The sequence below is a fragment of the Lissotriton vulgaris genome, chromosome 2_1, assembly GCF_964263255.1.
Source record: "Lissotriton vulgaris chromosome 2_1, aLisVul1.2, whole genome shotgun sequence".
Lineage (NCBI taxonomy): Eukaryota > Metazoa > Chordata > Amphibia > Caudata > Salamandridae > Lissotriton > Lissotriton vulgaris.
This window is the reverse complement of record NC_141687.1, coordinates 751,669,946-751,689,040: the sequence shown is the minus strand read 5'-3', so window position 1 is coordinate 751,689,040 and position 19,095 is coordinate 751,669,946. Positions and strand designations below refer to the sequence as shown.

The 19,095-nt window shown below is 46.5% G+C and overlaps 1 protein-coding gene across 1 annotated transcript in view; it reads left to right on the top strand.

Moving 5' to 3' along the window:
* Positions 1-19,095, top strand: part of ABCC8 (ATP binding cassette subfamily C member 8) — a 1,237,886-nt gene that overhangs the window by 731,458 nt on the left and 487,333 nt on the right. The window contains exon 20 of the mRNA XM_086954145.1: positions 9,978-10,062. Coding sequence (XP_086810271.1) covers positions 9,978-10,062 — 85 coding nt within the window. The remainder of the gene's footprint in view (positions 1-9,977; positions 10,063-19,095) is intronic.

The following is a 19,095-nucleotide window of genomic DNA, read 5'->3' as shown; positions in this document are numbered from 1 at the left end:
GAAACCAAGCAAGAGCGAGGCCAGTCACACCGGCCATCTCCAGACGTTTCAGAAGGATGTCATGGGATACCGTGTCAAAGGCTGCGCTGAGATCTAGGAGGATCAGCGCAGCACTTTGACCGGAGTCTAAAATCGTCCGGAGATGTTCTGTGGTGGCCAGTAGGGCAGACTCAGTGCTATGGCCTGCGCGGAAACCATTTTGGGAAGGGTCCAGTATTCCGTGATGATCCACATGTTTCGAGAGGATACCATTGACATGGGCCTCAGCTATCTTGGAAATCCAGGGGAGGAGGGATATTCGCCGGAAATTTTCCGGTTTGGAAGGGTCAATTATCGGTGATACCCATGCTTGCTTCCACGCTATGGGTACAGATCCAGAGGTGAAAGAAAGGTTGAGGATATTCAGCATGGGGGATAGAAAAAAATCAATCGAGTCCAGGAAATGAGAGGGACTCATGGGGTCAGCTGGGGAGCCAGACTTCACTTTCTTACATAGTTTGGTCAGGTCATCAGCAGTGATGGCAGAAATTTCGGAGAGAGGAGTGAAGTTGGAAGCTGGGGTCTTAGGTACTCCAAGGGGAGGAGGGATCTGCGGAAAGGTCGTGTAGATTTTTTGGACCTTTTCAACGAAATATGTTGCAAGCTGCTCACATTGTTCGTTGGAAGAAATTTTCGGTGGGGCCGACCTAGGGTTTTGGAGTTCTTTAACTAATTTGAAGATAATTTTAGTAGGATTCGGGTTGGAGCTAATTTTGTTGGCATAAAAAGAAGCGCGGGAAGATCGGATGGCTTTATGATAGATTTTAAGCCTGGTTAGATAGTTTGCCTTATCCTGGTTGTCATAATTTTTTCTCCATTGGCGCTCGGCTTTTTTACACTCCTTACGCGTTGATTTAAGGGTATCATCATACCACGGATTGGAGGGTGTATTACGTCCTTTGGTCAGTTTAGCCGGAATGAGAGTATCGAGGCCATTGCTAATCCATGTAGTGAACGAGGCGTAGGTCGCGTCTATCTCCTGGTTAGCTTCGTATTGGAACTCTCCAAGGGTTTCATGAAGAGCAGGGGGGGAGAGTTTGTGCCAGGGTCTTTTTAAACGCTGGTTGGATTCGGTTTTATACTGACGTTGTGGTGTCGGAACCATCAGTTTAACAAGGTGGTGGTCCGTCCATCCCATCGGGGTGGGGGTTTCTGTGACTGCCTCCTGGATGTTAGTAAAAATCGGATCTAGGGTATGGCCTGCTATGTGGGTAGAAGCATGGACTAAAGAATTAAGTTGTAATGCCGAGAGGTCTGCAAGAAGGTTAGTGATTGTATGGTCACTAGTCGCATCAAAGTGCAGGTTGAGATCACCCAGAATGGTGAAGTTGGTGGATTTGGTAGAGAGTGCTGTGGCCGTTTCTAGGAGGGCGTCAATAAACCTAGTGGCCTGGCCTGGTGGGCGATATATGTATAGGCCGGATAGTGTAAATTGAGGAGTCACGCTGATTTTAAATTGGGCGCATTCACAGTCTAGGAGAGGCTCTTTAGTAAAAGAGCAGGTCAGGTGCCTTTTATAGATAATTGCAATGCCGCCGCCACGGGACTCACGGTTAATGGTGACCAGGTGGAACTCGTCTGGGAGCGTTAGGTTAGGGATGGTAGTTATGCCGTCTCGAAGCCATGTTTCGCATAGAAACAGGACGTCAGGGTTTTCCTCCTGAAGAAGCGTATTAACCTCAAGGTGGTGTTTAGTAAGGGATCTGCAGTTGAGTTGTAGTATCGTCAGCGGTGGGGTTGTTGTATTGAGACGGTCACCCCACACGCGAGTGGGCGTGTTGGTGGAGAAATGGCAACGGTTGCAGTTGAGTTGCGTGAGACCTAAGATGCCAGTAGCTTCAGAACATCTTTGGGTAGGGTTCAAATGTAGGAGTTCCCTACCGTCATACCGTATAAGTGGGTATGATCTGGAAAGGCCAGGGGGACTGGCGAGAGGCGATGGTCTGGCGATGACGGGCGCAGACGGGCTTGCCTTAGGTGCGCCTTCGGCGCTCCCGCTGCGCTCATCCGCTGCGCTTCCGGTGACAGCACATGATGTAGGCAGTAAAGGGGGCGTGGCCTGCGAGGTGGGCGTGGCCCAAGAAGTCGCCGAATGGCGTCTGTCTGCCCGTTCGTTGCAGCCGGCGCTAAGGAGCGGTCTCGGCTGTTTAAGGTGAGCTAAGAGGCTAGTATCATGTACAACACAGAAGAGATTATGAGCAATACAATAAATTTTAAAAAAGGTTCTAAAACGCTCCCGGCGTGACTGCCTGCGGAGTGTGTTTCAGGTCTGAGTGGCGCTCGATTGTTTGGCGCTTTTAAGCGATCGCGGGTAAAAGGGGGCGTGGCCTGCGAGGTGGGCGTGGCCCAAGAAGTCGCCGAATGGCGTCTCTCTGCCCGTTCGTTGCAGCCGGCGCTAAGGAGCGGTCTCGGCTGTTTAAGGTGAGCTAAGAGGCTAGTATCATGTACAACACAGAAGAGATTATGAGCAATACAATAAATTTTAAAAAAGGTTCTAAAACGCTCCCGGCGTGACTGCCTGCGGAGTGTGTTTCAGGTCTGAGTGGCTCTCGATTGTTTGGCGCTTTTAAGCAATCGCGGGTAAAAGGGGGCGTGGCCTGCGAGGTGGGCGTGGCCCAAGAAGTCGCCGAATGGCGTCTGTCTGCCCGTTCGTTGCAGCCGGCGCTAAGGAGCGGTCTCGGCTGTTTAAGGTGAGCTAAGAGGCTAGTATCATGTACAACACAGAAGAGATTATGAGCAATACAATAAATTTTAAAAAAGGTTCTAAAACGCTCCCGGCGTGACTGCCTGCGGAGTGTGTTTCAGGTCTGAGTGGCGCTCGATTGTTTGGCGCTTTTAAGCGATCGCGGGTAAAAGGGGGCGTGGCCTGCGAGGTGGGCGTGGCCCAAGAAGTCGCCGAATGGCGTCTGTCTGCCCGTTCGTTGCAGCCAGCGCTAAGGAGCGGTCTCGGCTGTTTAAGGTGAGCTAAGAGGCTAGTATCATGTACAACACAGAAGAGATTATGAGCAATACAATAAATTTTAAAAAAGGTTCTAAAACGCTCCCGGCGTGACTGCCTGCGGAGTGTGTTTCAGGTCTGAGTGGCGCTCGATTGTTTGGCGCTTTTAAGCGATCGCGGGTAAAAGGGGGCGTGGCCTGCGAGGTGGGCGTGGCCCAAGAAGTCGCCGAATGGCGTCTGTCTGCCCGTTCGTTGCAGCCGGCGCTAAGGAGCGGTCTCGGCTGTTTAAGGTGAGCTAAGAGGCTAGTATCATGTACAACACAGAAGAGATTATGAGCAATACAATAAATTTTAAAAAAGGTTCTAAAACGCTCCCGGCGTGACTGCCTGCGGAGTGTGTTTCAGGTCTGGTCACAGTTAGGGTAGGGTGGGGTAAACAGTGAGGCATGCTCAACTGTGATTGACATGCAGCCCTGGCCTCTGCAGAGCTGAAGCCGACAGCACCCAGGGATAGCTTTATTGGCGGGGGAGGTCCTTCAGCAAGGACTTTAATGGCTTTGCCGAGCTAATGACGTCACAAGCCTCAGGGCTGTCCTCTCGTCAGCTGGGCAAATCTAGGATTGCTGGTGCATGCTCAGAGTGCATGATTTGTGCCTGCCATAATAAACCTGCCTTGGGAACGCTGCCTGAAGTCACCAGACAGCCTGATACAGTTTACTCGCATAAAGTTGTTTTGACTTGTAATTGTACAATAAAAAGCTCAAATTAAGGGGCAGAAAGAGGACGAGGGCGTAGTCCCTCCGCCCATATAAAACTGGAGAGAACGTAGACATGTCATGTTAAGTACCTATGGAATGGTAATGATAAATCTTCTTTAACGGTAAAGATTGATTTGAAATTGCTACTCTGAAAATGCCACTTTTAGAAAATTAGGCATTTGGTGTCTGCTGCCTGTTCCTAATCATTGGCTGGGTTGGGTAACAGCTGAACATTGTGAATTCCCTCTAGACAGCCACACACAAATGGAACATGGGTGTGACTTCATGCATCTTCCAGAGAGGATAAGATGGAGGAGCTGGGGGACAACCTCACACTTACACCTGAAAAGGCAGTGTCCGGTCCACACACAAAAGTCTGCATACCCCCTGTAGTGAGACTGGAGCCAGGGCAGGAAGAAAAGACGTCGGTTCACTTCAAAGAGCATTCTTTGCTATCAACCCTGCTTCAAAATCACAACTGAGTATAAGTACTGAACATCTGTCCCTATCAACTCATTACACTTCAGGACCAGAAACCACTGCTGCGCATGAGGACTGCCACTTTGCTGGACTGCTGATCTGGAAGACTGCTGCCTTGCTGTTTTGCCCTGCTAGCTGCTGCTCTCTCTACCTTGATAAAGACAGGACCTCCATCACTACAACCCCGAGGGACTCCAAGAGCTAGCTGACTAGCCTCCTGTTTTTAAGACTCAGGGACATCAAATTCTACGAATGTGTCTGGAAGTGGACCCAGGTGCTTGCTGCAGCAAAAACAACACAGTTGTTGCTGTGAGAGCTGAATCTACACCTCGTCACTGTTGGAGGAACAGAACTGGTGCATCGCACTTGGAACCAGTGCATCGCACTTGAAACCAGCGCATCGCCTTCAGAACTGCCACATCGCCGACACTGTAGGGAGACGATTGACGCATCCCCTCAACTGCATGAAGAGACTGGGTGCTTTCGCTTCGGAACCAGTGCATCGCCAATATTACGAGGAGAAAATTGATGCATCACCTTGACTCTGAGATTGACACCCATGCATCACTGTACACTTAAAATAAAAGTTGCAACCAGGAACAAGGTATTTTTTTTCTGGGGCCCTTGCTTGGTTCCAGTATTTGGCCCACCCTCCAATTTGGTCAGCCTGAATTCTTGACTTTGCCCTGGTCCATCAAGATCAGATAGCCTATTGCTTCTCAGTGCTATTTTCACTTTTAGTCTTTACAGATGTGTTTCTTGACTTCTACTTATTAGATTTAAGTCATTTTGGTCTTGTTTTATTTATTTAATTCAGGGTCATTGTTGTACCTTGACGTGGAAATGTTTTGTGAGGTGTTTTCACTGTGTTACTGTTTGAAGTCTTGCACAAATTCTTTACTCATGGCCTCTTAAGTTAAGCCTGACTGCTCTGTGCCAAGCTACCAGAGGGTGAGTACAGAATCATTTAAAGTGTGTAGTACTTACCTGACTATGATTGTGGTTCCTGCTTAGACAAGGTGCATACCTCTGCCAACTAGAATCCCAATTTCTAACACTTGTTATGTGGTAGGGGTTGATATTGATACGTGGATTGCAGCATTAAAGGTAGCACTGCTTATGCTTAGGGCCCCAGAGCAGGACAGAGAGCAGGACAGGGAGCATTGAAGGTAGCCCTGCTTATGCTTAGGGCCCCAGGGCAGGACAGGGAGTGTAATGTGTGGAAGCACATGCCAGCTGTCTGGAGGGATATCCTGTTGGCCTCAGAGGTAGCTGTTGCCCTCATGAATGCAGCCCTTATCACAAGGTTTGGGCTCATCCCAGAGAAGTACAGCTTAAGGTTCAGGGTCAGTCACAAAATGTCTGACCAGTTTTAGGTGGATTTTATGGACTACTTCAGTAAGGCACTGAATGAATGGGTGAAGGACAACAAAGTGAGTGATGTTGATGGTGGTGTAACTTGATTCTAAGAGAGCACATGGTCAGTAATTGCATAGCCACCAGGCTCAGTGTACCAAGGGAGCCAGCAAAAAAGCTGGCCTCTGGATTAGTACCAGCTTGTCAAAGGAGGTACCTGCAGTGACCCCAAGAAGGTTCTTCAGATCCCACCCAGCAGAGCAAGGGGAAAACAATGGGTAAAACAAATAATTCCCCAAAAGGCCCACAAAATAATTTAGGGGAGCAAGATTCCCATGCACCTTCTGACAATAGGAAGGACATTTTGATGAGAAAAGTCCCAGGATGTCCATTTTCAAGCATAGGTGCTTTGATTGCTCCCAGTTATGGCTCAAGCAGGGGTAACTTGTCTGTACCTAGAGACCATTCACTTGGGGGAACTCCACAGTTGTAGCCAATATGGCCTTAGGGGCAGGAAGTCTCCAAGAGCAGATGGTAGAACGTGATTTAGTGTCCCTTAGTTGGGAGATAGACTCAGAGAATAAGCTTGTGATTCCTGAGGGTGGGTGTTAGAAATGGGGCATCTAGCTGGCAGAGGTATGCACCCTGCCCAAGCAGGAACCACAGCTCAAGTCAGGGTAAACTCACCCTCTGGTAGCTTGGCACAGAGCAATCAGGCGTATCTTAAGAGGCAATGTGTAAAGCATTTGTGCAATGCACACACAGTAACACAATGAAAACACCACCAAAATACTCCACATAGGGTTAGAGAAATATACAATAATGTTATGAGTAAATTAAGACAAAAACAAGAATATTCCAAAAAATAGAACTGGAGGTATTCATTTTTAAATAATAATTCAAAATATACTGCTTAGAGTCTTATAGCACCAACCTGGAATATCTGGCCGCGCTAGACTTGATTAAATCCAAAGTTGAGTTAGATAGCGATGGACCTCAAGCTGGCTACAGCACACGTACAGGCTCTGCTTAAAAAGTACCTTGGATGAAGGAAGCTTTGACTTCAAAGACCTGCAACAAGGGGAAGTGGAGGCTATGTGTCGTCATCGATCCCTTGGATGTAGGCGATGCATCGATTCTGATACATGCAGTCTGAGAAACCTTGTCGGGGAACCCCTTTGTGAAGCAGGAAATGCATCATCGTCAAGTCACGCACTTTAGCACTGATCAGCAGTGGTAAAGTGCTTCCAAGTCATAATGCCAACAAAAAGAATCAGCAAAAAGAAGAGGTAAGCGGGCAAAAGGTTTGGGGGAAGGCTATCCAAAGGATTGGAAGTCTAACAGTGGATGTCATCACTTTCACCAGGTCCCAGCGAATGGGATTCCTGCCAGTGCTCTGAGAGATACTGTTGTCAGCCAGACCATGGTGGTGGAAAGGCTGGTTTCCCCAGATCCACACATGCCAGTACAGGTGTGTAGAGAAACTCAGGCCCTAGGGCAGGATTTTTTTCGCCCTCTGACCCTAGTATCTCTGGAATTGGGTGGGTAAGAGGACCAGAGAAAGATCATAGTCAGCCCTCATACACCAATGTACTGATTCCTGGGAAACAAACTACCATCAGTGATAGAAGAGCTGAGTTGGGAAGGGATGCCCAGGGCACCCGGAAAGCTCAGATTTCTGGTGATATTGCTCCCAATCAGAGAGAATGAAGGCCTAGATGGAGAGCAAGGAGCAGGAGATGTAGACTATCCACATTGGTAGGACTAGCGCATCAGGGGTTGCAAGCTCTGAGAGAAGACCACCACAAATCTGACTCTGGTGAGGCGAATTCTTACCTGGAGGTGCTGCCTGTGCTGTCCAAGAGACAGAAGACAGGAGCCCTGCACAAGGCAGATATCGGCTTGGCACAGACAGAGTGTGTCATCCTTGAGGAGGTTGATGTGTTCTCCCTGGAAGTCAAGCACTTGTACAGCCAAAGGATGAGTGGCCAGTCACAGAATGCCATCCCTGAAATGACAAGAAGGAGAGGGAAAGTAGGGTGCCAATCACCTGAGCTGTTGCACCACACTCTGAGAAACATAAGAAGTCAGGGAAACCTCAGGAGCAAGTGGGGCTGCGCTGGAAGTGAGGCCTGCCCAAGGACCCCGGTTAGTGCCTTCACCTGACAGTGGATGGCCTGGGGCCTGGCTCTTGACACTGACAGCTGTCGTTACAACTTCTGGTTGTTGTCCCTTTGTGCAGAGTTTTCCCTAGGTTTGGTACAGAGGTCTGATCCTACGAGCGAAATTACCTTGTTAGCTATGGTGTTAATGTATGCCTACTAGGATGCATCTGTGAGCGAATTAAGGTTAGGAGTCGCACAGATGGTGTCAATGGAGAGATCCCCAAGGGCCAGCCCAGTGACTCAGGAGGGTATTGAGAGAGGGGTCCTAACAGGGTCAGAATGGCATAGAACTGACAAGTACCCCTGCAGAAGAGCGCCATTGTCCACGTCTACCGCCTGAGTTGGAATGCCCATTAAGATATTACTTAGTCTACCCTGACTTTTGGCTGGAGAGAGGGGGAAGGGGGGTCATATTGGACCAAGCCCTCTCTGCAGGCTCACCACAGATGTTTTGCCCTCCTTTGTTGAACACATTTTTGTTGACTTTTTTAGGACTCTAAGCACTACTCGTGCTAACCAGTGGTGAAGTGCTTGTGCTCTCTCTCCCTGAATCATTGAAACATTGGCCTGCATCTGGTTATACTTTGTTTGCTCATTATTTTACACACTGTAGTCTGTTTTCTATAAATTCGTGACTTTACCCATATGCTTACATGTTTTCCCATCAAACCTGAGTATTCTATATTTATTACTGACATATCAATTTGATTCAATACTTTGAAAACATCAGTAAATATTTCATGCACAGATTTGCACCTATTAATTATTTATATCTTTGTACATTTTTGTCAGTTCTTATTTTACACCGCCATCAGACAAGGCTTATGATGTATGACGCTGTAGGAATAACTTGTCTATGTCTATGATGGCGTTTCTATAATTTCTATGGTGAGTGGGCCTTTTTAGAACCTGACAAAGGCTTTCTCAGAAGCCGAAACATGTAGTTTCCATCTGCAGACTACACAGTGAAATCTTCGATGGAATTCTGTATGTACCTTTAAGAGATGTGCTTGCAAGGGCAACTTAGTAGCATTATCATATAAAGAAGGCATTTTATATTGAATACTATGTGAATGTACTTTTCATTTCCTCATTGTAAATGGTACATTATATATTTGTTTGCTGGTGAAGCATTTACAGTTAAAACACAAACTACAGTGTGTCATCATTACTTAAAAGATCACAACTCAACATGTATAGAGTAAAAAGAGGCACCACAGGCATATAAAAAAACGAATTAAAAAGCCATGATAGTGCAACACATTGTTTGATCGATAAAGACATAAGATCTGGTGTGAATCTTTAAGCAAGCAATAATCTTTTTCTTCACGGCCTGTTACTTTCCTACATCCATTCCTACTGGTTTTACTGCACTATCAAAGTAAACCGGCTTTAACCGCAATTGAGGAATCCAATGTGCGACTTGTAAATCAGGCCACAGTTGAGAGGGATCTGAAGAGACAATATTTCGCAATTACACAATGTGGGCGAGGTTCCCACCTGGAGATCACCTCAGATGATAACTCTGCCCCATTCATCTAGCAAGGCCTCGGCACCTCGAAATGACTCTGCTTTACGATAATGAATTTCCTTGATGGTGAAGCTCCACTTTTCATTTTCCAAAGCAATCACAATCCCCGCTTCTCTCCTCAGTAAATGGCGCCATTATTTGTTAAAAGGCGTCCATTCTACGGAGGGAAATCGAAATGTGAGGCCTGCTGGACTATACATGGGTATCTATTAGGAGTCCTTGGAATGTGACGACACCAGGCAGGCTCTCAGTGTTAATTTCAGTGATAACCTGTAGGTAACAGTGTGAAGCTGTGGAACGATTCTAACACCTGATTAGTGTTTGCCCGCGCACTATCCTTACCACATACACGTTTCAGTTGATACATTAAATGTTTGCATTAACAGGTTAAACATCAGATGTTTTCAGGAAGTTACCTCACTTATTTGTACAATGTTTTACCAATATGATAACTAGTCAAAAATGGATTGTGCGTTAGTGCAAACTTGGTACTGGACTACAAAGGTGTGTTTTCTTTCCATTGGTTCCTTACTTTAACAGGCGCGGATAAAATGCATTAATAATATAATGGAGAATAGGGAATGTGTTTGCTCTCGTGACAGAGAGTACCCTTTACATTCTGTGCATTTAATCTCCTTTGAACTCCAGGTCAGGAGTTGTTCTGTCAGCCATGGGTTGTGTTGATTTTCCATTCCTTTCTATTTCCGCAGGTACAAGGCCGTGATTGACGCCTGCTCCCTCCAGCCTGACATTGACATACTGCCACATGGAGATCAGACCCAGATTGGGGAACGGGTTAGTAACTGTTTACACTGAGTTTGGGGGTTCTTATTGAAATCTGATTGCGTGATACATTATGATTTCATACATTTTAATTCAACAGTCGGAGCACCTTGCATAATGCTTCTAATTTGCAGTCAGTAGCTATGACATAGTTGGCTCAAGGTGTTCAGATTTCCAGTACTATTATTATTCGACGGGATTATGACCTTTACATACACATATACATAAAGGACAAAAGAGAAGGAAAGAGTTTTTAAAAAAACATCAAATAATGAGGGAATAATGAGCAAATCACTCAATGGTTGGAGCTTTGAAATTAATCCTTTATCAGCGCGTCCATCCCCTATGGACTAAGAATAACCCATTTGAGACTAGCCTTAACCTCTTCAATGCTCATGACGAGCTGAGCTCGTCATGAGCCACGGCGCTCCCGTGCTCATGACGAGCTCAGCTCGTCATGGCCCGTGGACCGCTCACACGCGAGGATAATTTCCCCGCTGTGCTGAACGTTCCACGGAGCCAATGCACCTGTAACGAGCTGAGCTCATCATGAGCACAGGAGCACTGTAGCTCATGACGAGCTCAGCTCATCATGAGCATGCGGGCGCTCTGCGTGCCCTCTTCCCCCTAGCACAGTGGGGGGCTAATCCCCGCAGCGAAGGGGTTAAAGAGAAAGTCTTGGTGGATTCAAGCAGGAGAAGATATTGTGATAGAACCAGTTTATTATTCTTCATCACTATCGCTGCTGATAAGTTCAGCCCACTGAGTTTGATACCACATTAGCCCCAGCCGTGGTTTGTTTCCGTAGAAATTATGGGCCTCATTTATGAACCCTGTCGCATCGCTGCGTGAAAACAGCGATGCACAGTTTTTACTGCTTTCTCCTTGGGCCACGATGAATGCGCCCTATTCAATGTACAGCTCTCCATGTTGCAAGGAGTTACAGATGCAACAGTATTTCTGATGTATCTGTAGATGCAGTAATGACGCACTGCTGAAGTGTGTCGCAAAACTGCTGCAACTCCAGCAATGTGTCACTGCACATGGACAAGTCCCATGTTAAATGTGCCTGCGTCAGTCTTACACGTGCTGTGAGGCAGGTGAAGATTTTGAAGCAGTGACGTCCTAGAAGTGGCGCAGTGAAATCTGATAGGTTTCACTGCGCCACTTCTATAAGGCTTTTTACAGGGGAACGCCCACCCTGAATGCATATGCCTGTCACAGGTATAATGTAGCGCAGGGCTTTACAAAGTGATGCATCTGCTTAGATGCGTCATTTTGCAAATAGGGAGCAGCATTGCGCATTTTTTACGCAGCTGGTGGCCCCAAAAAGTGACACAACGGTGGTGCAAACGTGTTGCAAGTCATCATAAATAAAGCCCTTATCCATTAGATCCTTTCAACGACCAGATCAGCTAGTTTTCATTTTATGAGAGAAGACTTGACATGGCTTTTTACAATATGGTTACACTTTTATGCTGAAACTTAGAGACATGAACAGAAAGTGGACATTTTTTGTTGATAATCAATTTTATTGGGTTTTTCAAAACACAAGAAATTCATTGGCAGCAGATTAAGCATAATTGGAAGGAATACAACGTTAATCACAGTCAACGGTACATGGGCCACCCGGCTGGGTTGGGTATAACAGATTGAGTATGCAATACAGGCAGAAAAAATTAGGCAGATCATCACAGTGGAAACAAATTAAACCATTTACCCCACACTTTTCCAAATAACTCAGGGCAACCGCGGGCCTCAAAGAGGGACTCCTCCTGCGTCCCACACCAGTCTACCCCCCTTCTCCACTGCTGCACCGTCGGCACCTTAGCTTGAGACAAAAGCGCCTCAATATCCCTTTTTGCCACTGCCACAGCCGTCCCTAGGAAGCGCTTAACTGCCCTGGAGCCATCTAGGCCGTCAAACACCCCCAGGAGCATACGGCGTGGGTCGTGGGGAACATCCCATCACAGAGCCTGCGTAAGTTCGCGTTCAACCCCTTCCCAGAACGGTGTCAGCGCCGGGCATTGCCATACCATATGATAGAAGTCCGCTGGAGTGGTGTCTCAGCGCGTGCAGGCTGGGGGCGGTCTCATACGGGCTTGGAAAAGGCACAGTGGGGTGAGATAGGCTGCATGTAAATAATATAGTTGTACCAGGTGTAACTTAGAGGACATGATCAGGGTTTTGGGCGCTATAAGGGCGTCTCGCCAATCTGCCTCTTCTAAAGGGCCCACCCATCCCTCCCACCTTTCCCTGAGCCGGTCTAGAGTTGCGGGCTATTATTAACTAGTGACCGGTAGATGCGGGACACCCCCCCTCTCCCCATATTCCCCATCATCACCTGGGCCTCAAGCGGACTTAATTCTGGAAGAGTGGCAGGGGAGGAGATGTGCATGTGAAGTGCGTGCCTGAGTTGTAAATATTTGTAAAATTGGGAGCGGTGAAGCACATGTCGTTGCTGCAGATCGGCAAAGGACCGAATGTGATCTCCCACCCAAACATCTCCAAGCAGCGAGATTCCGACAAGGTCCCACCGGCGGAACCCCGTTAGGGACGAGACCTCACCCATCCAGGTTCCGCTCCGGAGCGGTGTTTGTCGAGTGAGCATATGGTTCCATTGCACATGACGCAGAGCTGTGCGCCAGGCTGTGAGCACCATTCTTGTGACTGAGGGTAGGGCCTGTGGCATCGGGCTGCCGTACAGAAAGGAATGAATCTGCACGAAATCTGTTGTGGCTAGTTCCACTCGGTATGCTGGATCGGACCAGCTGCCTGCAACCAATCATGGATCACGAGAAGCCTTGTGGCCAAGTAGTAGATGTGGAGGTTGGCCACTCCCATGCCTCCATCGAAGGGGGGGATGCGGCAATGCGCTAGGGATAGACGCATCCTCCCTCCTCCCCATAGAAATCGGCTCTAAGAACGGGGTCCAGTTCTCGGAACCAACTCCCCGGGAGGTGGATGGTGATGTTTTGCAAAATGTAAAGGAAGCAGGGGAAATTCATCCTCACCTTCGCCTCACTCAGAACCACCTAGCATTCAGAAAGCAACCTAAAACCTGGATATTCGACAAGTAATTCCCCACCCTTCTCCAAACGCCTTGAGACCCTCTGGGTATGTAGCGCGCTATATAAATTACTGAATTGAATTGAATTGAATCATCATTTTAAAGAGTGCACTTCTGCCCAGGGGATTAAGGGGAAGGGCCTGCCGCCTCTTGAGGTCAGACTTCATCCGGGAGACCAAAGGAGCAACGTTTAAAGACCATTCGAGCTCTGGCAAAAGGGTGGTCCAGACGCCCAGATACTTGAACGACTGCCTCCGCAGGGGAATGTTCGACTGCCAGTTAAAGCAGGCCCGAGAGGGGTGCAAGGGAACCAGAGTTAATTTTTCCATATTTAACTGGAGCCCAGAGACCCATTCAAAAACAGAGAGGATCTCCAAACATCTGGGCCCGGAAGTGTCTGGGTCCGCTAAATAAAGCAGAACGTCATCCGCATAAAGGGCTATTTTGTCAACTTGGCTCGAGTCCGAGGCCCATCCTCTGATGAGTGGGTCATGCCGGATGAGCGTCGCCAGGGGCTCCATCACCAGCGCGAACAACAGGGGTGAAAGTGGACACCCCTGTTGCGTGCCCCTACGGATTGGGAGAGTCTCGGAAAGCTCACCATTAATGAGAACACAGGCCCTGGGGTTGGTGTAGAGGACCCTAACCATGCGGCGGAAGGGAAGGCCGAAGCCCCTCCTCTCCCGCACATCCTCCAGGTAGACATTTTATTTCTATTTTTACATAGGACCCAGGTGCATATTTTTCTATCAGAGCTTCCCCAAACTTCAATTATTTAATGGCAGGAAGTCTGCAAAGTCTGCAAACAGCAGACTCACCCCCTTCCGTGTTAAGGGTGATATATTTGTTTGTACTTTTTTTGCTTGTCAAAAATACCTCGAATAGGAGGTTATGCAGACTGCAATGTTTTTTGCTCTTTCATTTTTATTTTCAATCTAAAATTAGATGCTGATCGCCACGTAGGTGATTGAGAAGCTTGTGCTTTGAGGCCAGAAGACTCCTTAGGAAGCACTCTACCTCATGGATTCTCCTGAGGTGGCAAGATCCTTACTATTTACTAGCACATGCCAACCGTGTGACTTATGTCGAAGGCTGAGGGCATAGTTTGACTTGAATGGTGTTAGTTAAATGCTTATAAATATAACCGTTTAGTGCTCACCTCTAGACATTCTTACTTAAAGGTATCCAGAATCCTGAGTCATGTAACTGTCTTCTCACAAGCAACCAGTGAGCAAATTTGATCCAACCATTAACACCAGGGTAGACCTAGCAGTCTTACATCTTCAAGCCTCGTCCACAGGATAACCATGGCATAGGCTTTTATGTTGCCAGTGGAAATGTTGCTCCCAAGTTGCTGATGCTCGTCTTCTGCCCCTGTGTTAACCTGGGCTGGACTTGCTCAGTGAGAAGACAGTGGTGCTGAAAGTTGGTGGGACTAGGATCAGCCAGGACAGTGTGCGAATTATAAATGGAGAACAAAGGCAATTATGCGTTCCTGGCTGAGGATAAATGTTGATACTGATGAAGCTATGGCATTTTACATGCTTGGGTCAATTGAAAATATGGGAATGTTACATTACATGCTGGGATATTCCTGATTACTGGATAGATGGTGGTACTTTATATAGACAGGCAATTGTCAGTACTGGTTTGACAATGGTGTGCCACATTCATGGTCCATTTGTTATTCCATGTATATTCCTGGCACTTTACATTCTTTAGTTAATGCAGATTAATGCTGATTTTTGGCATTGTAATGGTAATTTACATGCTGGGGAAGATGCAGATTACTGTGATGGCAAGAGTACTTTACATACATTTTTTTTAAATTAATTACTTGCATTGTGATATTGTTGGTCAAGCTGGGGGCTGTGTGGGCTACAAGTATGGGGTGGTTTTTCACATGCTGGAGGTAAAGTGGATTACTGGCATGTCGATTGTCTTTTACATGCCAGGTGTTACGTGGGCTACTGACGTGACAGTGGTGTTTTATATGTTGGGTACAATGGGTATTCCTAGTATGGCAAAAGTGCGATGCATGCAGGGAGTTATGCAAATACTAGAATGAACAGTGTGCCTTAGCTGCTGATTTATGAGGATTATTCCTGGCTCATGGCACTTTATCGCCTGGGATTGTATGGATAACTTGCATAACTAACGTACTTGACATGCTGGGGGCCTGGGCCCAATCTATGTATCATCAAATGTAATTTATATGATGTTGTTTAAAATGTATTACTTGCATGACAATATAGGATAATATTCTCTGGCAATCGGAACTGCCATCATGTCTGTGCTGCTTTCCATTCAAGCGACTGTGTTGACATAGTGGCATTTGAATGGTATTTTCCGTTCTGGAGGTGCGATGAATTATCGTGATAGCTCTGGATCTGTACATCATCTCACAAATAGAAATTGGTTGGATGACTTTTTTTGTACATGCTGGTGGTTATGCACAGTACATGAAGGATGGAATGGGGCAGCCATTGGGGTTGATTCCCCATCTTCCCAGTGGTTATCCCAACTGCTTTACGACCCTAAGAAACTCAGGACCCATCCTGGCGGTCTGCAACTAGCTGCATTGCATTTGGCAATGCAGTGGATGTAACTAAATTTGTTTTAATTATTTATTTGTTTACTTACCTCCGTTGGGCCGTATTCCGTAGTTTACTACCCCTCACCCTGCTCCTCCCCCGCCCTGCCCCATCGCCCTGCAGCACTCCCTCCACGGGCCGCTACTGGTTTATTCTGTCACAGGCAGATAAAGCTGACTACTGGGCATGCCACACCTGGCTGGCCCAACTATAGTCAGCTAATCACCAATCATTGTGGGTTAGGAGCAGCCCTCAGAATCAGTTTCAAGTTACCATAAAGTAAGGGCTGCTCATTTCCCTGCTCTCATATATAGGGTGGGCACAGCAAGCTGTTGCTATGTTGAAGTTACGTAGAGAGGGTCACTCTGGTACTGTTTGCAGTAGAGCACACAGGAACCACTGCAAATGAAAGCAGTGTTAACTCTGGGAATGTTCTCCCTATTGATCAGGGTGGGGCCAGGGATCACCCCACCCAGAGGCTAGTGTAGGCATAATTTTGGCACCACTGGTCACCCTTTTCAAAACACTACTAGACCTGTGGAAGACAGAAGAACGACAGAGCCTACTGTTGAGACCTGTGAGGAGATCTCTAAGGGCTGGGCCTGCTTCCACTTGTGCCAAGGTCAAAGAAATAGATTCCAAGGGTCAATTGGCTGACCTCCTGTCAAGTTGCAGGGACACAACAGCTACAAGAAGCCTACATTTCTGGAAGAGCCCAGCTTCTTAGTTTCATCTGGACCTGACCTGGAACCTGCTGGTAGCTGCTGTTGGATTGAGTCCTGACTCCCAAATACGGTCCCTGAGCCCCGGGAACCCTCAAAGTGTGCTCGTCCTGCCAAACCCTATGACCTCGGATTTAAAAACTGTTTGAGAACTTTTTGCCTGAAGAACCAACCGTCAAGTGACTTGGACTTACCTGTGAGCCAATCTGCAGACAGTGCTTCGTCGGTGGGCCAAACAATGCTGCAGCTCCCTCTTAGTTCTACTCTGCAGCAGCAAATCAGCTTCGGTTGGACCAACACCCATGACTCCACTGAGAAAATCCAACTTTCAGTCTTAGTCCAAAGGTAGAATGCCTCACCTAGCCTGAAACCAAGCAGCATCCCATTGATGTTGGTGACTTACTGGCCACGAACTCCAGACTGTTCCCATGTGGAGCTTTTCCTGCCTTCGTCGAAGGCTTCACAAGACCTCATCCTTCATCAACCATCGTTGACAAGCTCATCTTCAGATCTAGCCTGCAGCCTTTCCCCGAACTATTCTAAGTGTGAAGGTAACTTTCTGAATGGGATGAATCCCAGCTGTGAATCCAACCTGGGCTCTATTCCAGTAATACTTAAACCTTACCCTTAACCCGGTTTAATGTGTGCAGTTCCCTGCGCTTGGTCCTTTTCCTTTTTGTCATTATTGCTCATTAAAACTTTCAAAAATCATATCTCTGTTTTCCCTTTCTCTAAGGTCTATATAGGGGTGAATTATTTATTATTTAAAAGTAGGGTTCCTTTTTGTCAAAAAAGAGTTATTTGGACAGGTGTGCCTACAGATTTAAAGACTACCACATTCCGGTTAAAAATGTAGGCCTGAAGCTATGTTTTTCCTTGGCCTCCTAGTAGAGGGCATGCTATTTACTACAGTCACAGGTGACATTTAACTCTCCATGCCATTGGTGAATTTCCCTGCGCCATGCACTATTGCCTTACTGTGGAGGTAAATATGCCACTTGGAAATTAGCACATTTTACCATGTTATAGGGGCCAGAGTATGTACAATAGGGACTGTAAAGTGGTAGCCCATCGTTCAGAGTTCAAACATCAGCAAAATCAATCATCAAAGAAATAGGGGTAATCATAAAAAGAGGGCTTATCTCACATCCACTTACACAATATATCTCAAAATAATATGCTCAATTTTGGCTGTGATGTTTCAAAATGTTAGGATGTAATACTTAGGCTGACTTCCACCAAGAGAAGTGAGAGGGCTTGACTTCTTCTATTGAGGTACGGTGGGGGGTCCCCGGAGAAAGTTTAAAGCACAATTTTCACACAGATTTCTTAAAAGCCATTGCTGTGCCAAGTCTGTGATTCTTGATGCACCCAAGGAATCAACCCCATTTTAAAAGATGTGAAGTGGGTACCTTTTTAGTATCAGGGCTAGCATTTTATCCTGACGCCCCCTTTTGCAAGTGGTGCCCTATTATGCCAAGAACCATAGGTAAGCACGGTTTGGACCGACATATATCATATACTCGGGACAATGACATATAATCGGGACAATGACAGGCTTAGCCCGTGACCCCACACCAGAAGTGGCCCTATTAGGGTATGTGGACAACATCCCAAAGCCAGTCTGGAAATTCACCGCCTTGGGGCTGCTCCTAACAAAAAGGGAAATAGTGTTGAAATGGGATAGGAAGGTTTCACCGGCGAGCAAAGACTGGCTAAACAGTTTGGCATATGGTAACCTAAATTATGACTCTTACGCCTACACTCTGCCCAGCACATCCTGCCCACGTGATATTTGGTGCCCTCTCAAACAATATGCGGCAACATCACAGTTTCAACTAGACACACGGCTTGTCGCCGGCCTGGTGCCTGCATTTATTGGTTGATACAATTCCACTGACACCATTGACACAGGCTCATGCTCTTTTAATTTTAACAATAGGATTGTTTCCCACGTTGTGTTTTGCTTGAATCGCAGGTACAAGTACTGGAGGTGTGGTGAGCGAGTTCACATAATGTGCAAATGTAACTTTGTTTGAACAGACTATCAGTGTTTCTATGGTACTGAATGTCATGCATTATACGACCTATGTAACACACATTGTCTTTTATTAGCTGTCATGGAACTGGAGCTGTACCAATATATTGTTTTCATTCTGAAACTGGTGAATTAAGTTTAAAGAAATAGATTAAATACTATAGACTTGTAAAGTACTAAATAAGGGGATAAAAAGTTATACTAAACTCTGTATGGGTTGTTGCTAGGATAGGTTAGCCCCTTTAGATTACGATAGAGACTAATTCTCAATGGAACACGCTGTTATTATGAATGCTCATTCAAACCAAATGTCCTCGATATTTCTGTAAACGGATTTATCTGACTAACCTTAATAAAAAATAAAAAAAAATACTGACTAATCTCTTCATGAGAAAATAACACTTTAAAATTTAACAAAAAAGAACCATAGGCAAACCATATGCCAAGATGTGTCTCTATTATGTTAAGGCCAACACTTTGCCTGCACTCCTCATGTCCCCCACACATGTTGGTTGTCCTTCCCAATGGCTAACATTATTGCTAATATGCTAACACTAGCATTGTTCTATTGGTGTTCCCTATGCAAAACATTTCCTTTAGTGAGTCACACCAGCATTTTGC